General features: G+C 35.9%; 1 protein-coding gene across 7 annotated transcripts in view; it reads left to right on the forward strand.

The window, feature by feature from the left end:
- The window catches only part of EXOC6 (exocyst complex component 6), a 92,382-nt gene that overhangs the window by 21,107 nt on the left and 53,951 nt on the right, over window positions 1-17,324 (forward strand). For all 7 annotated transcript variants that reach the window (XM_054163862.1, XM_054163863.1, XM_054163865.1 and 4 more), the window contains exons 2-11: window positions 224-395; window positions 1,672-1,719; window positions 1,835-1,925; window positions 2,851-2,896; window positions 11,118-11,322; window positions 12,521-12,676; window positions 13,332-13,400; window positions 15,224-15,307; window positions 15,396-15,442; window positions 15,831-15,951. In XM_054163862.1, the coding sequence (XP_054019837.1) occupies window positions 224-395; window positions 1,672-1,719; window positions 1,835-1,925; window positions 2,851-2,896; window positions 11,118-11,322; window positions 12,521-12,676; window positions 13,332-13,400; window positions 15,224-15,307; window positions 15,396-15,442; window positions 15,831-15,951 (1,039 nt within the window). The remainder of the gene's footprint in view (window positions 1-223; window positions 396-1,671; window positions 1,720-1,834; window positions 1,926-2,850; window positions 2,897-11,117; window positions 11,323-12,520; window positions 12,677-13,331; window positions 13,401-15,223; window positions 15,308-15,395; window positions 15,443-15,830; window positions 15,952-17,324) is intronic.

Consider the following 17,324-nt stretch of genomic DNA (forward strand, 5'->3'; position numbering starts at 1 on the left):
CCTGGATTAATGCCATAAGGGCTGGGTTCAGTTCTCAGTTTTGTGCCATCTCTTTCTTTTAATCCTGATTTCAGTGGAGTGGATTACAAATGATGCCATTGTAATGTCAAATTTGCAGGTTTCATTATTTTCTTTTCAAGAGAGAGATTTCAATAAAGATCCTTGCATACTATTTTTAACTGGGGAAAAAGTAAATTTATGTTTTCTTATTTGTTTTCAACAGGTCTGTATATGATGACCAACCCAATGCACATCAGAGGTTTATGGAAAAACTAGATGCCTGCATACGTAACCATGACAGGGAGATAGAAAAGATGTGCAATTTTCACCATCAGGGCTTTGTGGATGCTATTACAGAACTTCTTAAAGTTAGGGCTGGTGCAGAAAAATTGAAGGTAAGGAACTAGTTTTTTAGAGTTTCGTATGTCATCATCTTTGGATTTAGAAGAAAGAACTTGATTCTTCTACTGAAGAATTCAGTGATTATCACATACACTCTGATCTTTGCAACACTTTTAAAGAAGTGGGTTATTTGGGATTTATGATGCCTGATCCAGTAATTTACATTTACAAAACTGACCATTTTGTGGGTCCAACTCTGATTTATTTTTTATTTTTAAGTGCATGTTTTCTGAAAACATTACCAAAATTATTCTGCCCTTTGCAAAGGCTTTCTCGGGAGGTAAAGAGCAACAAATGGTGGTTGTTTACATAGGTCTTTTCCTAATCATGTGTTTATATGCCAGACCTTAGAACATTTAAAAATCTTGATTAGAAAAATAAAAATACTGCAGTTATCCATGAATAATAATTTATTTATTTTTACTTTGTAATGAGTAGGAGAGTAGGTGGAGTTAGTAGTTTTCATTAGAAATGAGAACTAAGATTTACTCTCAAATTGGAATGCAGAATGGTGAATTATGAGATCCATCCCTTTTAGCTCTCTTTACACTTTTGAGAGCAAAATATGCACACCAGACAGAATGAGCATAGTTCACCAGAGGTTATGATTAGAAGAGCATTATATAAAGGATATTCAGATAACAAGAGACCAAATACAGCATCAATGAGGTCATTGAGCATCTTTGTTCAGAAATTAATGAGATTTTTAATAAACTAGAATGTGCTTCCTTATTATGATGACCTAATGAGTCACTTACTATGTGGGAAAATCTGAGGTCGAGCTTTGCCTGCACCTGCAGCATTAAAATGTTGCTGTGGTTTGGAGATTTCCACGTTTGATGTTAATCAACCACCCAGTGTTTGCATTCAGCAAAGTATGAATGTTTAATTACCATAAAATGCAATCACCATTTCTTACAGACAATGAATGGCCCATAGAGCTCATTGAGGTTATCAAAAAGGGACCAGTGGTCAATTGGGTCAATGATTTGAATTGTTTGACAGACCTACAGAAACAAGGAAAGTTCAAAAATCCCAAGTAAATTTGATAAGTTTGCCACAGAATCTGTTAGAAAGAACTGTCATAAGTAATTGAAGTTAACAAAAACCCTTTGCGATCAAAAGTTCAAGTTCAAGCTGTAGAGTTAATTTGAATTTGCATTTCTTTGTTCTAAGTTTCTCATGAAGCATGATCTGATTACAAGGGTGAGCAGTCACATCAGGGCAATATATGCATATTTGTCTAACAAAGGTGAAATTATTTTTAAGGTCCAAGTTACTGATACCAACCGAAGGCTTCAGGATGCTGGGAAAGAGGTGAGAAAATGATGCTTCCTATATGGGCATTATGAATATTTGTAACAAATTAAACTTATTTGCAGAATGTAATTGTGATTTTTCTTTCTTTTTAATTTTTAATTTAATCTCTAAGGTGATATCTCAAACAGAGGAAATCATCCGATGTAGGATTCAGCAACGGAATATTACAACAGTTGTGGAAAAACTACAGTTGTGTCTTCCAGGTGAGTGACATGTAGCTAAATGTGATGGGAAACTAAATAAAGTCAGTCACAATAGCCAAAATGCAAAACAAATTTGATTTTTTTTTGAAGTTGTGGTCCTGTATCATCCTCTTCAACAAAAAAATTGATGGCTTTAAAAAAGATGCCCATGTCTTTTACAATATTTGATGTGGGACAATTATGACAGTTTGTGAGAAGGTAATGAGACAGATGTAAGTCATGCAGACAATGTAGCCACATGCAGCTTTAAATGAAGTAATATTTTTAATATGCTAAACAATTTGTTTCTTAAGAGGGCATTTTTTTTTTTTTTACTGTTTGATTTCTAGGGAAAGCACTAATGATTCTGTTTCAACATTGTATTTGTAGCTCTATGTCATTACAGGCTGCTTTTTGGGTTTTCCTTGTTAGAACGTAAGAGCTCTAAGATGTTTTTTTCAGAAAGGTGATATTGTAGGATTGCTCACAGCTCTGTAAAGGTTTTGTCCTGTTCGTGCTATTGGCATAAAACAGATCTGAGAATTTTTCTTTGTAGAGTCTTGTTGTTGACTTGTTATGAGTACAGTAGGTGGTACTGTTGCTATTTAATGGAGACAAGTCATAGACTGGTAAGACAGATAAAGTTATGGTACGTAGTAAGTGAATGGATGTGATTGTTATATATAGTACCTAGTGTTTCATTTAATATTAATTCTTTTTCATTTAAAAGCTGCTAAGAGTTCAGTTCTCATTTCTTTCTTAGCTGCATTCTAGAATTATTATTTTTTGTAGTTTTGCCACATTTATGTTACAGTAAGAATTAAAGAAGGTAAATTTAGCATATCTTTTCCTGCGGTTGATTTTGTCCTTTACACTATATATTTTCCTCTTTTATTAACTAAAGCCACAATAAGATCCATGGGTTAATCTGCTTGTTTTTATGCAGTGCTGGAAATGTACAGCAAACTAAAAGAACAGATGAAAGTAAAAAGGTGAGTAAACTTATTGCTATGAGTAAAATGTAATACTTGTAAGTAAACCAATAGAATAGCAAACAGTAATGAAAACAAGCATGTATTGTAACTCCCCTACATGTACTCATATTTTCATAGAACCTTGTCTATCTTTCAAGAATATCACTGCAAGTGAACTTTATATTAAATATAAGGACTTCAAGGAGCCTAGTGATTACCATGAAAAATAATATTTACCCAAATAAGCATGACATGCAGTGAAATTATGATTATAAAATGTGAAGTGTACTATCTTTTAATACATAGGCCAATTTAAGAAGCAAACATAAGAACCACAGGGAGTAAAGATCTTTCAGAGTACTTGCATCCTCAATTAATATATCATGGTATCTTTAAATCCAATTCATAAGCCAAGGAAAAAACCACATTTCACTCCATATATCTTTCTTTAGACCTATCTGGTATTTTTGTGCTATTTTTTGTGTGCATACATGAGGCTGTGAGAATGAAGTGCAGAGAGTGTGTTGTGGCTTGTTTTCTTTTCCTTTTGTGACAAATTAACTTGTTAATGAAAAATAATCAAAGCCATCATGAAAAATAAATTTCTAGAATAATGGTTTATATCTGGTACATTACCAGTTGCTCCTTCCTCTGTTGTGTCTTTGCTTTCCAGACTTTCAGAGAGCCACTTACTGCAGCTGTAACCCCAGTATCCCAGTTCCATCTTCATTATAGTTTGACAGCCCCTGCCCCCTCCTGTAGCTGTTATCCTTTCCCACTGGGGCTAGTGCTGCCTGGTGTCTCATGGACACCCACCCCAACAATACCATTGCTGGTATTTTCTTCTTCCTGTCACATTTCCCATTGTCACATTCCCACTGCCTGCTTTTCATACAGCCTCAGTCACACCACTTGCTCTGTGTCTTCCCTTGAGGGATTCATGATCATTTTAAGTTGCCTCTTTGTGCACCTGGCATCACTGTAGCCAGCTCCTGCTAACAAGTCTGTCTGGACCTGACTGTTACTGTTTGCAACTAGGTACGCATAGTCAGGTGTCTACAGGGCTACTGTTTAATCTAAATTTACTTTTGGGCTGTTTCTCTGGACTTCTGTTGCCTGGGTAGCCAACATATCCTGCCATACTGCTGGGACATATGAATATCCTCAGCTGCCACTGTGTATGAATAAATCAGCTCTAAAGCCTGCATGCAGACATGTCCAAAATGCATCAGATCTACTGTACACATCAGATCAATCAGTGTTAAGCAACTCAGACTCAGCAGCAACAGTGGTATATATGCTATGTCATACCTGTGCACACATCCTGTCTGGGAGGTCCTCTGCAGAAACAGGAGAGCTCTGAGAATAACCTTACAGGTATAGTGCTGTGCAGTCTCATATTACAATCATAACTTACTAGATGTGAACCAGTGTGGTAGATCTTATCAACATGACTACTATACACTGTTTCCTCTGTTTGTCACCTGCTTAGAGTAGCTGGCAGCATATTGTTGCAGTGGTCTTGGAGCAGCTCAGCAGAAAGATGAGAACAGTTCAGTGCCCTTGGTACTTTGATCAGAAAGCAGACTGCAGGGTGTGCTGTCTGAATTGCACTGATTCCTTCTGCAAGGCGGTCTGTAGAGTGTGCTATATTTGGCATATTGAAAATATGGAAACCCTGGGATAAAGGTCTGCATTCTGAGATTCACTTGCTCTGTCAGGTAAGATAAGCAGTACCCCAGTTTTAGAACTGCAAGGAAAGTCTCCATAAAGTCATCATGGAGAAGTCATTCAGTCAAGATAAAATTGCAGATGGCTTTTTAGCATATTGACTCCATGTTCTGTAGTAGTTTTGGAAAGTTTTGATGATTGATGTGCATTCTGAGAAATCATCAGTACTCTATAAATCTAAAACTAAATTTCTGTTATTTAAGAGATTCAGACCTGATAATTTTCCAGTGGAAGGAGCAGCCAGACAGGAAGTCTCAATAATCAAAGGATGATATACTGAATTGAGGAGTTTGGACTCATCATTGTCATGTTATAAAAAGATCTAAGGGGGAGGGAAGATTCCACAGCTTTGATGTATCATACCTTGAAATTACATGGAGTGCAGAAGGTGCTGTAGGCTACTGCTGCAGCTCAGATATCTCTTTCATTAGTTATGCTACAGTTCCTGTGTTGTCTGTAACTTACAATTTCCTATAATGCAGACTAGATGTGGCTATGCTTTTGAACTTGCTGGTAATTAAAATGATAATTTCCTTGTGGTTTACCAGACAACAGATCCCAAAAGTGAGTGTATCTTTGCCTTTATCACTGAGTGACTGAGCAATAGCAAGGCTATCCAGAGGATATTCAAAGACTAGACAACTGATGTGTGCAGATAAAGGAATTTCCCAACTGACCTTCCTTTTTTTTTTGTGAAGGTTTCCTGGAAAAGTCAGATAGGAGAATTCACAATCCCTGTCTTAACAAAACAATGAGGAATGTTTATTTTAGGTGAAACTTCTTTTTTCTCATAAACTTTCACTGAGGTTTGTTAATGTAGCAAAGTTTTCAATTGACTTTCTCTGGTTTTGCAGTCTTTTAGAATACATTTTCATTATTCCATTGTCTTACAATCTTGCACTATGATTAAAATTAGGACAATTTCTGATGTTTAAAGAGGAAGAGGAGATGAAAGTACCAATATTCCATATTTTTAGGGGACAGTTTGTTTAGGATAAAGGTTGGAATTCTGTTCCCTTTTCTCTGTGGCAGTTGCCTTTCAAGGTAATGCAGCATTTTAGGTCTGGAATACACACTGGTTTGCACAGATGGAATGGATGTTTACTGAGGAACTCAAAAAGCCATCTATTGGCAGCAATTTTTGGTCCATACGAATATGGGCTACGTTTGAACTGATGACCTGGAGATGAAAGGCTCTGTATCCTATTTATCTGTCTTTTGAGCCATGGATAACACAAGCTGACAAGAACTGTAGTTGTGAGAGGAAGTAACTGTGGAATCTGCTTTAAGCAGACACAATTAGCTGGAAAGAGTTATGGAGGGTTTAAAGTCTTAGCTGAGGAAGCACAAGGGAGAGGCGTGGTTTCTCCGCTGCTCACCAAAACACCTAGTGAGGGCTATGCATTTAGACTGAACTACCTAGACTTTTAATTTTAAGATCATCACACATTTTTATACAGCTCTGTTACCATGGCCTGTGAATTTGAATTTTGATACATGTCTCTGGAGAAAGTTCCCAGGTGCTTCAAGTGGTTGTGGTCTAACTGCGCATCATTAAAGTTGGTGGCTTTGCAAGTCTTGCTCCACAATAAGTATTACCAAAACCCCTGAACCTGCCATACAATGAAACTAAATAAATCAAGGCTGTTGCTGAATCTTCTGGACTCCACCGTGAGAAGGACTAAAGACATAGTATGATCTGAGTGAGCTTCTTGCCCTGAAAGACTTGGATTGGTTTCCTGACCTTACAATAACTGTGGAAAAGACAAAGTTGATTAGTTATTTACGTTACTAAGTCTTACTGAAACAGTCATGCAGCCTTCCAGGCATGCAAATAAACCTTAAGGCATAAAAGATGCAGTTTGTACTTTATATCCCACATCTGTATGGAAAGGTATTGGAAGAGATAACACCCACTGGAGCTGAACCATCAGCTGCTTGCTTTCTCACCATTCTCACAACCCAATTTGTGCAATAATTTCTGTTTGGAAAAAAATCTCCTACTACATCACAATGGCTGTTCAATCTGATTTTCAGAAATAGTAAACTTTTGACTCATTTTACACAAATTTCAGAGTCAGTATTGCCTTGATCTCAGTTTGTGGTCCTTTGAGGCAACTGATAAAATTGGTATGCTGTGGAAGTTTAAAATTTAGGCTTAGAAATGCTAAGGCAACTAGATTTAAAAGCAAAATAAATAAATAGTTGTTCCCATGGTGAATGGATTTCAAATGCAATTTCAGTATATTATCTTTAAAATCTCTGTGCATGTGACTTCTCTATTATATTATTGAAAAATTCCAGTGAATTCCTTTAAATTTATCTGGTGTAATACAAGAAGATTTTCATATTTACTTCATGGAGATGCAGTAAGCAGAACAGTATTTACCTTTGAGGGAAGCAAAAGTTGCAGAGCATTATCATTATAAATTAAGTTTGATTCCTAAATTGAGAATTTTAGGGTTATTCTCTTCCTTCTTGTTTGTTTGTGTTTTGTTTTGTTGTTTAGTTTTTTTTCAGCAAGAAAGTTTGGGATGTGACTAGATGTTTGTTTACTTGAAAGGCTTGTGCGCAAATACTTTATTCTCAGTAAAATTCACAGCCTGTAAGTTAGCTTGCTCCTGTTCTCTGCAGCTTCTTGACTGCTCTAGTTTAACTTGATGGGGCTTTTTTAGTAAATTATGGTGTTTCTGTGAACTGCCTCCAAATGACATGCTGCTGATAATGATCTTTAAAGTTTTCTCTATCATTTAAAACATAACTTAATACTTTGGGTACTCTCAAGGAATGGTTCCTTTTTTACTTTTTTGTATTTTTTATGTGTTGATGTTTTGAATTCTGCTACAACCTGCCTACTCTGTGCAAGGGACTTGACCATTTTGTAAAATACCAGCTCAATTTTAGAATAAGATTATGCAAACCACCAATATTAATCTTCTAGGGGGTTGTTTTGTTTTGCTTTCCCATCTTGATGATTTTAGAAGTTTCCATTTTTATAGTTTGGAGATGTTAGTAAAACCCATCTCAGTTTTCTGGTTGTGATGACAAGATGGATCAGTTCTGGACAGTCTTATCATACGACCTCTATTGGTGTTTCCAACTTGTGTCTTCAGTTTCAAAATTAGTATTGTAGATTTTGCATTTGGGACATATTCCTACAAGATTGGGTTAAAAGAATAGCCTGGGGATTTCTGTATTTGTATGAAAAGAATAACACTAACCATACTTCTTTAACTAAATTACAGTCAAATGGGCAATCATTACCTTGTATGATAGGTAATAAACAATGGGAACTAATAATACTGTTGTCAAAATCTATGTCATTGACCTTAATAAAGGGAAAGTTTTTATGTCAAAATGTACAAATACATCAATCCATTAAATGATATGTAAAACTTTTTAGTTTAAGTCCTGACCTGCAGATGACCTCCAAATTAATAAGACTTCAATGCTTTATCAGAACAGATGTTAAAAGGGCAAGATCCTGAGCTCCATGTATATCTATATATGTAATTAGTAAGAAACTATAGAATGGATTTAAAATGGATTATGTTAATTCTGATCTTAGAGACAGCAGTCAAAAACCTTCCAGATGAACTAACAGTGTTCTGATAAGCTGATCCCGATAATTTAAATAAAAACCTTTTATACGGTTTTGATGCTATTGTGGTTTTATTCCCCAGAAGTCTCACCATGTGGCACTCTTGGTCATTTATTATTTAAAAAAAACAAAAGCCACACACAGAAAACCCCCAGACCCTTTCTTATCTGCAACATTCCTGCCGCCTTATGTATATTTTATATAAACCAAGTGTATAATAAACAAAAGCTCCTAATTTACACTTGAGACCTCTTTATTTGCAGGCTCCTGAAAGCAGTTGTGTTCTGGAATAAAAGAGAAGACTTTTTCCCATCTTCCAGCTATGCTGAATTTGTTAGCTTAGAAATGCCTTGATTGAGAGAATTTTAAATTATTTATTTCAGAACCAACAAGAATTTATGGCTGTTGTATTAATAATGTATATTTCTTGTGTACAGATGGGAAGACAGCTGATGGAATTGTATTTTCTTTTGAAAGCATTTGCATACTCTGACTATCTACAAAGTAATGCCCAGAAACAAAACAAGTGGAAAGGATACTTTTCCACATTTTCTTGAACATTTGAAAGGACTTGACTAATACTTAGCTTTTCCTTTTCAGAATGATTTGATAAATATCTGGTGCTGTGTAGGACTTTCAGGAAGAAAAACTAATTGAGGTTATAATATGAAAAGCTAAAAATGGGCTAAGGATATTACTCTATATTTGTGGAAAGAAAGGGTTGGCACTAACACCAAATTAACTTGATCACCTTTAGTACTGTGTCCAGTTCTGGGCCCCTCAGTCTAAGAAGGACGTTGAGATACTAGAATGTGTCCAGAGAAGGGCAATGAGGCTGGTGAGAGGTCTTGATCACAAGCCCTATAAGGAGAGGCTGTTTAGCCTGGAGAAGAGGAGGCTCAGGGGAGACCTTATTGCTGTCTACAACTACCTGAAGGAAGGTTGTAGCCAGGTGGGGGTTGGTCTCTTCTTGTAGGCAACCAGCATCAGAACAAGAGGACACAGTCTCAAGCTGTGCCAGGGGAAGTTTAGGCTCGAGGTGAAGAGAAAGTTCTTCACAGAAAGAGTTATTTGCCATTGGAATGGGCTGCCCAGGGAGGTGATGGAGTCACTGTCCCTAGAGGTGTTCAAAAAAGAATTGGATGTGGCACTTGAAGCCATGGTTTAGTTAGTCATGAGGTGTTAGGTAATAAGTTGGACTTGATCTCTGAGGTCTTTTCCAGCCTTATTGATGCTGATCTCAGTTTTTCTGCTTTGCCTGGTCAAGACCAAGCTAGAAGGCATCAGTTCACCTTGTTCTGTTCTAATTGGCCAAACTAAATGTTTTTCCAAAAACCTCCTAGTCTGAGTGTCTGGTAAGAATACCACATAAAGGAAAGTTATTGTCACATCTACAACTAATTACTGCCCTATTCATGTCTAATCTGTTTCTGTCACCTCTTTTTAAAATGTTGTTGTCCTTGCAAATTTGTTGGTGATGGTGGGGTTTTGCCCTCTTAGTTTAGCTGTCTATGTCAGAATTGGCCCACTTATTTTGCTTCATTTTTTTCAACAAAGTAAAATTTTTTGCAAGCTTTGTGCCTTAGGAGCCTATGTGACATTTGAAAATCAAATAGAGAAGGATATTGACCTCAGGAACAAGTATATAGGAGCCTGACTCGGGTCTGAATCACCTCCATGTGGTGTTCACATCTCTACAGGTTGTAGGAGGAAGCATGGAAAATCAATTTCCTTAATTCAGAATTTCTGTCTTTAAAAACCAGTTGAAAGCATCAAGATTTTACTTACATACTACAGACCTGAAGTTGATAAATGATTTTAGCAAGTAAATCTTGGCCCCACAAACCCTGTGAGTGTAGACAGGTACACAACTGTAGTAACAGCTAGACTAGATGTCTCAGTACTTGCTTACTTGCTATGGTAAAATGTTTTGGTTTTCTTTATGGTTTGGTTGGTTGGTTGGTTGGTTTTTTTAAAGTTATTTTGCAGTTAAATAACTTTTGATGATTACTTTTAACTCTTGCATTTCTTGAAACTCATTGTCCCCAGTGTGAATCCACAACATAGTTATGAATGAACTGTACAACATCTGCATAGTGTATGGATGTGAGAGGAACTATTTCTTGGTACTTTAGTTTTTCCCCTCTCAGGCCATATCTTACATATTTGTGCCAGATACAGTCTGTAGGCTAACAGAACATAGAAGAATAAAGGAAATCACAGAATCTTTGTTGTTCTGGGCTTTTTTAAAAACCCTCTGACATTAATGCTTGTACAAAGCACTAATTTTCTTTATGGGATAGCCTGTATTTTGTCAGAAGAGCACATGGATTCATGGTTTACAGCTAAGTATAGTAAACTGATGGAAAAATTCTTGCTCAAGATAAATGTCTAAAGATGGTGAAAACAAGATGGGTGTGGATATGTGTATACGTTCACATATACCTAAAGAAAGCAGATACATGCAGGCATGCTTTTCCAAGATATTTTTTTGTTGTTTAGTACATATACTTCAATATTGCATGAGTGGCAATTTGTGTTTCAGGAAAAAAAGAACTTCTTAAAAACCCTAATAAATTCAGTCTAGAAGGGGAGATAATTTTTAGGACCTTTGTGCCCCCATTCTGCAGGATGCTCCGTGTAGTGTTAGAACTCTATTGATGAGAACAGCTAGTACCATAGCAGCCTACTTAAAATTTGGACTTGACTGAAAATTCACTGTGTTTTGGTTTGTTGGTTTGGTTTTTTTTTTTCAAACTAAGTCATTTGTGGATGACCTTTTGTTTCTTAATTTTTCTAAGAACAGAGTAATTTCATTAGATATTGATTGCATGCACGACATGGATAGCCTATATTTGATAAAGTATTGAATTAAAATTGTATCATTGGATTTTCATCTCTTTCTAGATACTATTCTGCTTTAAAAACAATGGAACAGCTAGAAAATCAGTATCTTCCTAGAGTTAGCCAGTATCGCTTTTGCCAGATAATGATAGAGAATCTTCCAAAACTGCGTGAAGAAATAAAAGAAATATCCATGTCAGATCTCAAGGATTTCTTAGAGAGTATTCGAAAGCACTCTGACAGAATTGGGGAAACTGCTATGAAGCAGGTAAGCCGACCTAACAGGATAACTTCAGTCCTCTTACCTATTGAAAGTATCAGTGTCAATATTCTCAGGTTAGCCAAAAATATTTGTGTAAGGATTATAGACCTTTGAGTAAAGATGAAGAGCTGTGAACTGCTTGCTAACATCTTGGGTAGTTTCTTCTCCTGGAAATAAAGTTGTCAGTTGTAGTAGTCCCTGGCTAGCGCAGGAAGCAGCACTATGATACCTTAGTAGCATTAAGCTTTCTTTCTAAAGCTGTGTCTGTCTCTTAGACAAGAAATAGTTTCTTCCGTGGAAAAGGAAGGAGAAATATTATACATATCAATTTGCAAAAAAATTGTGAAATACCTTGAGTAGTCAACTAGACAGTCTGTAACTCAGCAGCTACAACACTAAACCAAAGAGAAGTCTATCTGGCCAGTCCTTTCTAAAGAACTTTCTAAAGAAAGAACTGCCTAGTTCTTTCTGAAGTTCTACTAATACAGTTCTTTCTGAAGTACTACAAATACAGACCACTTAGGCAAGAGTCAGAAGGAAACTGGGACAGGTGGAGCCCTTGCCTCTGCCACTTCAAAGCACTGTTTCTTGGCAGGCTCTGAAACAGTTAATGATTTAAAAGTTTATTTAGAGAGCAAGTGAAGTTTTCATTTGGCATTTTGTTGAGCAGAGTTCGTACTGGGATGCCATTTTGTCATCTAAGATTCCTGTAAAAAGGAGGTGTTGATTATTATAAATACCCCTGATTGCAAGATTATACTGTCCTACCTTCTTGAATTGCTTCTAACAGTAAAGACAATAGAGTGCATTTAGCTTCTGCAGCTGACTTGTCACTGAGGCTTTACTGAACACAGCAAACAAATGGCTGGAAGCTCTGTGATAACTATACTTCATTTAAATGTTGATTCTCTGTTTGCAGTTTATAATCAGTAAAGTTACATGTTGGTTGTTTTTTTGTTTGTTTTTGTACCATTAAAATTGTATTCTGTGGATTAGGGGAAAATCATGCTGAAATTAACTGTCAAACTCATTTATCATCCTAAATCGATTAAAGACAAAATCAGTGCTTTAGATTGGGCACTCACACTTTGTAGTTATACCGATGTGTGTTCGGTTGCACCATCTGTTTTTCATGTCATAGCACATACTCATCAGTGATGAAATTTCTCTTGCATCCTCTTTACTGGTGCTACTCTTAAAACAGGCACAGCAGCAGAAAACCTTTAGTACTGCTCTTCAGAAGCAGAACAACGTAAACTATAGTCGGAATGTGCATCTAGGTAGAAGCAGAATTTTGGAATCCAAAAATGAAATGACATTAAAGCGAACGCTTGAAGAAGATGATGAATATGAAGAAGAGGTAACTTTATACTAAATCAGTACATCTTATTTATAGGGAATTTTGTAGGTTTTTTGAACAAAACTTGCAGTAGACTGTCTGTAGATGATCAACATTAGTTAGGAAGAACCAGAGAACGCCTTCAACGCTGAAGCTCAGCTCAGAATTTTGGGGGGGGGAAATACTGCCAAAATATTAGTTGTATTAATGCTACCTTTAGCCTCGTGTTTGGGGACATTCAGTTGGGTAGGATTTGTAATTATTCTGAAATTCATTTGCAGTTTATATAATACATTACCTGCCCACTCTAAATGATAGGTGACCGGGTGGAATATTCTGCTAGCGCTAAAGCTGGCATTTCTGTGTTGAGGATTTCAGCTTGTGTTAGAACTCTTTTAGCTCTCCAGTACTCAGTATTCACAAACTGAATAGAGCAGTGAATATTTAGACCTTTCTATCTGATGCTCTGAAAACACAGTGAAAGGAGTCTCTTCTTGTAACACAAATAAAACCTAGTACTAAGGGAGAGGAGAAATGAACAATTCTTTTACTCTTTTGTGATAGAAACCATCCATTTTTGTGGCCTTATTATGTGCACAATTTCTGTTGATGATGCATCATATTTTTCAGATTAGATACTTTTTATGTTTTATATACTTTTCCTTTCCTTTTTCAGGTTTTAACTGCCCAAGATCTTGTAGACTTTTCTCCGGTCTATAGGTGTTTGCACATCTACTCAGTTTTGGTATGTATTAAGTTGACCTCAAAAAGGTATTTTACTTTTTGAATTTGAATGTTCACTTCCTATTTTTCATACTCTTAATAGCTGCCAAGTAATCAAACATATTCCTTGTAGTAGTAGAAGTTCTGAATGAACCAGTTGAGACTGGATGCTAGGAGCATGACTGCATGTTTTATTCTGTATGCAGATAACGGACACACAGCAAAACATTCATCAGTGTTCTTAAGAATATCCGTAAAATATGCATATCGGCCTCAACAGTGGTATCAGCACTTTTGCTGTTCCCCCAAGTGTTCCATGTTACCCAGATATTTGAGGGGATATCACCAGCATTGCAAAACATAGGAATATTCAGTCTGAATCTTGTGGGAATCAGAATAGTAGAGCAAAGGTGTATTTTATCTTGTCTCTCCTTTGCTTGCTCAGTAAGTGAAGGTTGTTCCTGTGTTGTGCTAATTGCTTTAGAATATTTCTATAAAATAGTTGCTATACCTGAGTTGTTTATGTTGAGTGCATAGGATAGTATGGTCTTTAAATAATCATAAGCTATTTTGCATATCCATTTTTAATGTGGATTTGGGAGGAACAGCTACACATTTTTACTTGAGAAGCTTGTGTCAGGACTGAGTAGAGGTTTGGCGTTGGAAGCAGAATTCAATATTGCTTTTGTGCATCTGAAAACTGCATCGAACATTTGAGATGGAGGTGAATGGTTAGTATGTCTGATCAGTGTGTGCTAATATGAATCAAAGCATACTGTCTAAAATTCTGCTGAAAGAGAAAGTGTTCTAGTAAATTCATATCTCAATTTCAAGGGGATTTTTTAAAGTCAAGTCTCCTTTTCACTTTTAGATTTTGTTAGGTTAGCAGTATTTCCAATTATGATTAAATATTCATGATCAACTTTACAAATTTGAACTTTCTTTGTTGTATCTTATAAAGGAATTAGTTAAGTAATACTGGCTTTGTAATATACAATCTCTGTAATAATTTGAGGATTTTTTTGGAAGCCGAAGTAATGGAATTCTTAATAGCACTGGCTTAATAACAGGCTCATGAAGTTAAAACAAACCTTAAAAATGCTAAGCTGCTTTTTTCTGCTTGCATGCAAATTGCATTGTGTTCAGTAGGTAAATGAGTCAATGTAGCACTGATTTCAAATGGACAGATGGTTTCTACTGAATGGTCATCTTAATGAGATGGGTAGGATGTCACTTGAATTCCTTGCAATATAGTTATTAGGCACAGAGAATATTGTACTTTTGAGGACCATGATGAGAGAAAAATCCAAATCCAGTCAGTATATTTCCCAATTCCTAGGAGAATTAATAAATCTCATGTATTTTTTAACTCAGGCAAAGCTAGTGTAGTCAGTGTTCAAATGTATCATATATTTACACAAACATTTTTGTAACTTAACTCCATAATGCAGTTAGTTTATGAATAACCTGGAGAAACACTTTAGGACAAAATTGGTTTCAGTTATAGAGTAATAGGTAATACATCCTGTCTATAAATATTAATGTACTCTGAAAACCAGAGATTAAAAACATAAGTATTACTTAAAATGAATAATATTTTTTGACAAAACGTAGGCCCATGAAAAAAAATTTATTTACCATACATTCTGTAGGCTACTTTTAAAAAAAAAGTAATTTCTGCATATTTCTTGCATGAAAAACTTTGCTGATGTCAGCTAGAGGACTACATTGTGGAATAAATGCAAAATACATGGCTGAGTTTGAGAGATTCGACCATTAATTTCAGAAATGTCTTTTTCATGCTGAAACAACTTTCATGTTTTAACTACTTCTGTCTTGTTTCAGGGTGATGGAGAAATATTTGAAAATTACTACAGAAAACAAAGAAGGAAACAAGCAAGATTAGTTCTGCAGCCGCAATCAAGCATGGTAACCAGTAGTGTTGGGTTTGTGTTATTTGGGTTGTGGCTGGTATTGGTATTTTTATTCCTAAACTTGTTCTCTTTTTCACTGCAAGCATGAAACAGTAGAAGGCTATAGAAGATACTTCAGTCAAATTGTAGGGTAAGTTTTCTAAACAAAGATTTATTTCAGTTTCACTGTATTGATTCTTATTTCACACTGTTTGTCGATTGCCCAAAATCTTTCTTCTGCAAGATTCCGTTTCTGCACAAATCATGTGAGTGGTTGTTGCTGGATCTGAGTGGGACCATCCAGATCCTAGCAGTACAGTGCCCCACAAAGACCCTCAAGCAGCCTGGGCTCCAGCTGGCATGAAACAAACTTTTTACATTTTGACTTCATGCTGTGTAAAAGCATAACACCAAACTTACTGAAGTGTCACCACTTGAGTGGGAAGTTTAACTATCCTTGTGTGTGAAAGGATAGAATTTACTTTGATATTAGAAAGTAACTTAGTAATTAAAACATTACTTCTTTTTTCTCCCTCTAGTTTCTTTGTAGTAGAAGACCACATTTTACATGTAACCCAAGGACTGGTAACTAGAACATATACCGATGAACTGTGGAACATGGCCCTTTCCAAGATCATTGCTGTTCTTAGAACACATTCAGTAAGTGAGAAGTTTAAGTCTTCTTCAGAACTCTGTGTATTTAGATCGGGGATATTAACAAAGTAAAAAATTAACCTCTCTCGTGTTTTCTTTTGCTTGTGATTAAAAATTACTCTGATTTGGGAGGGAGCCTGCCAAGCTTTTGTTTTTCCCAATAGTATTAGGCTGTGATCCCCAGCCATGGGTTATTTGCATAATCCTCCACTGATTTACAACTCACTGGGTCTTCCAAACCTTCTCTTAGTCCAGCAGTTTAGGATATGCAGAGTTAATCTGCTGTTATTATTGCAATCCTTCCTCATTAGTCTCAACTGACCTCTTCATTAGATCAGATTGAATAGTTCAGCACTGAAAGTACCACCAGGAAATAGTTCCTAATTATCATTCCAAATGCAGTGTTTCCAAAATAAACTCCACCAGCAAAACCCTTGGAGCTATCTCTTCAAAACTATAGTAGTAATATGTTAATGTTGAAGTAAATGTATAGAGAAACTCTGTATCAGCTGAGTATTTCAGTATATTCAAAGTGTATCCCTTAAGGTTGCATTTCTAACTTAGCTACGATGATGCTGAATAGCTGCATTCTATTTCTTACTCCTCAGTGAAAGCCAACAGAATACTGTTGTTCACTCAGTCTGACTGATATTAAATTGCTTCAGAGTTTACTATTAGTATAGCTTTTGCTCTGGGGAAAGAAATAGAGTTTTATTTTTCCCTTTTTAATGTTTACTAGAAGTAGTTCCTTTGTGAATGTCATTTTTGTTGCAACGGATCTTTAATTCGAACAGTAATTTGTATTTCATATATACTGTGGAAATGATGAGGAAGAAAAGTTCAGATTTCAGCTGTAGTTTTATCATTTGACCTTGACTGATCAGTGGTACATAAAGGTTGTTTTTTTTTAACTACTTTGTATGTTAATTGTCTGCATATGGATGTATATACCTACATAAGAATATGGTAATTTACAGAGTAAAAATAATGTAGTATTTAAAGAATTCTGCAGTGTTTTGTCATGGAGTCGATCACTATTTCTTCTTAAAATACATAACTCCCATGAAAACCAATTCTATCAAAACCTATTTCTAACACCATCCTAGTACAGACTAATATTTAGTTAGTGTATGTAGTCTTATGAGGTATTGTGACCCAAACCCTTACTTTATTAAAGCATGCTGAGTGCAAATATTAAAGTGAAACAGGTGTATATACTCTCTAACCAATACTATACTCTTAGTATGCTTTAAATTAATCTAAATATTTTTTTATTTATCCAACATTGCAAATAGTGAATCAGAGGTGAAAGTTGCACGAGTCCATGCCTCTTGAAATCTGACATTTGGGAAATAGCTTAGTATTGACCTTTTACCATC

The sequence above is a fragment of the Dryobates pubescens genome, chromosome 8, assembly GCF_014839835.1.
Source record: "Dryobates pubescens isolate bDryPub1 chromosome 8, bDryPub1.pri, whole genome shotgun sequence".
Lineage (NCBI taxonomy): Eukaryota > Metazoa > Chordata > Aves > Piciformes > Picidae > Dryobates > Dryobates pubescens.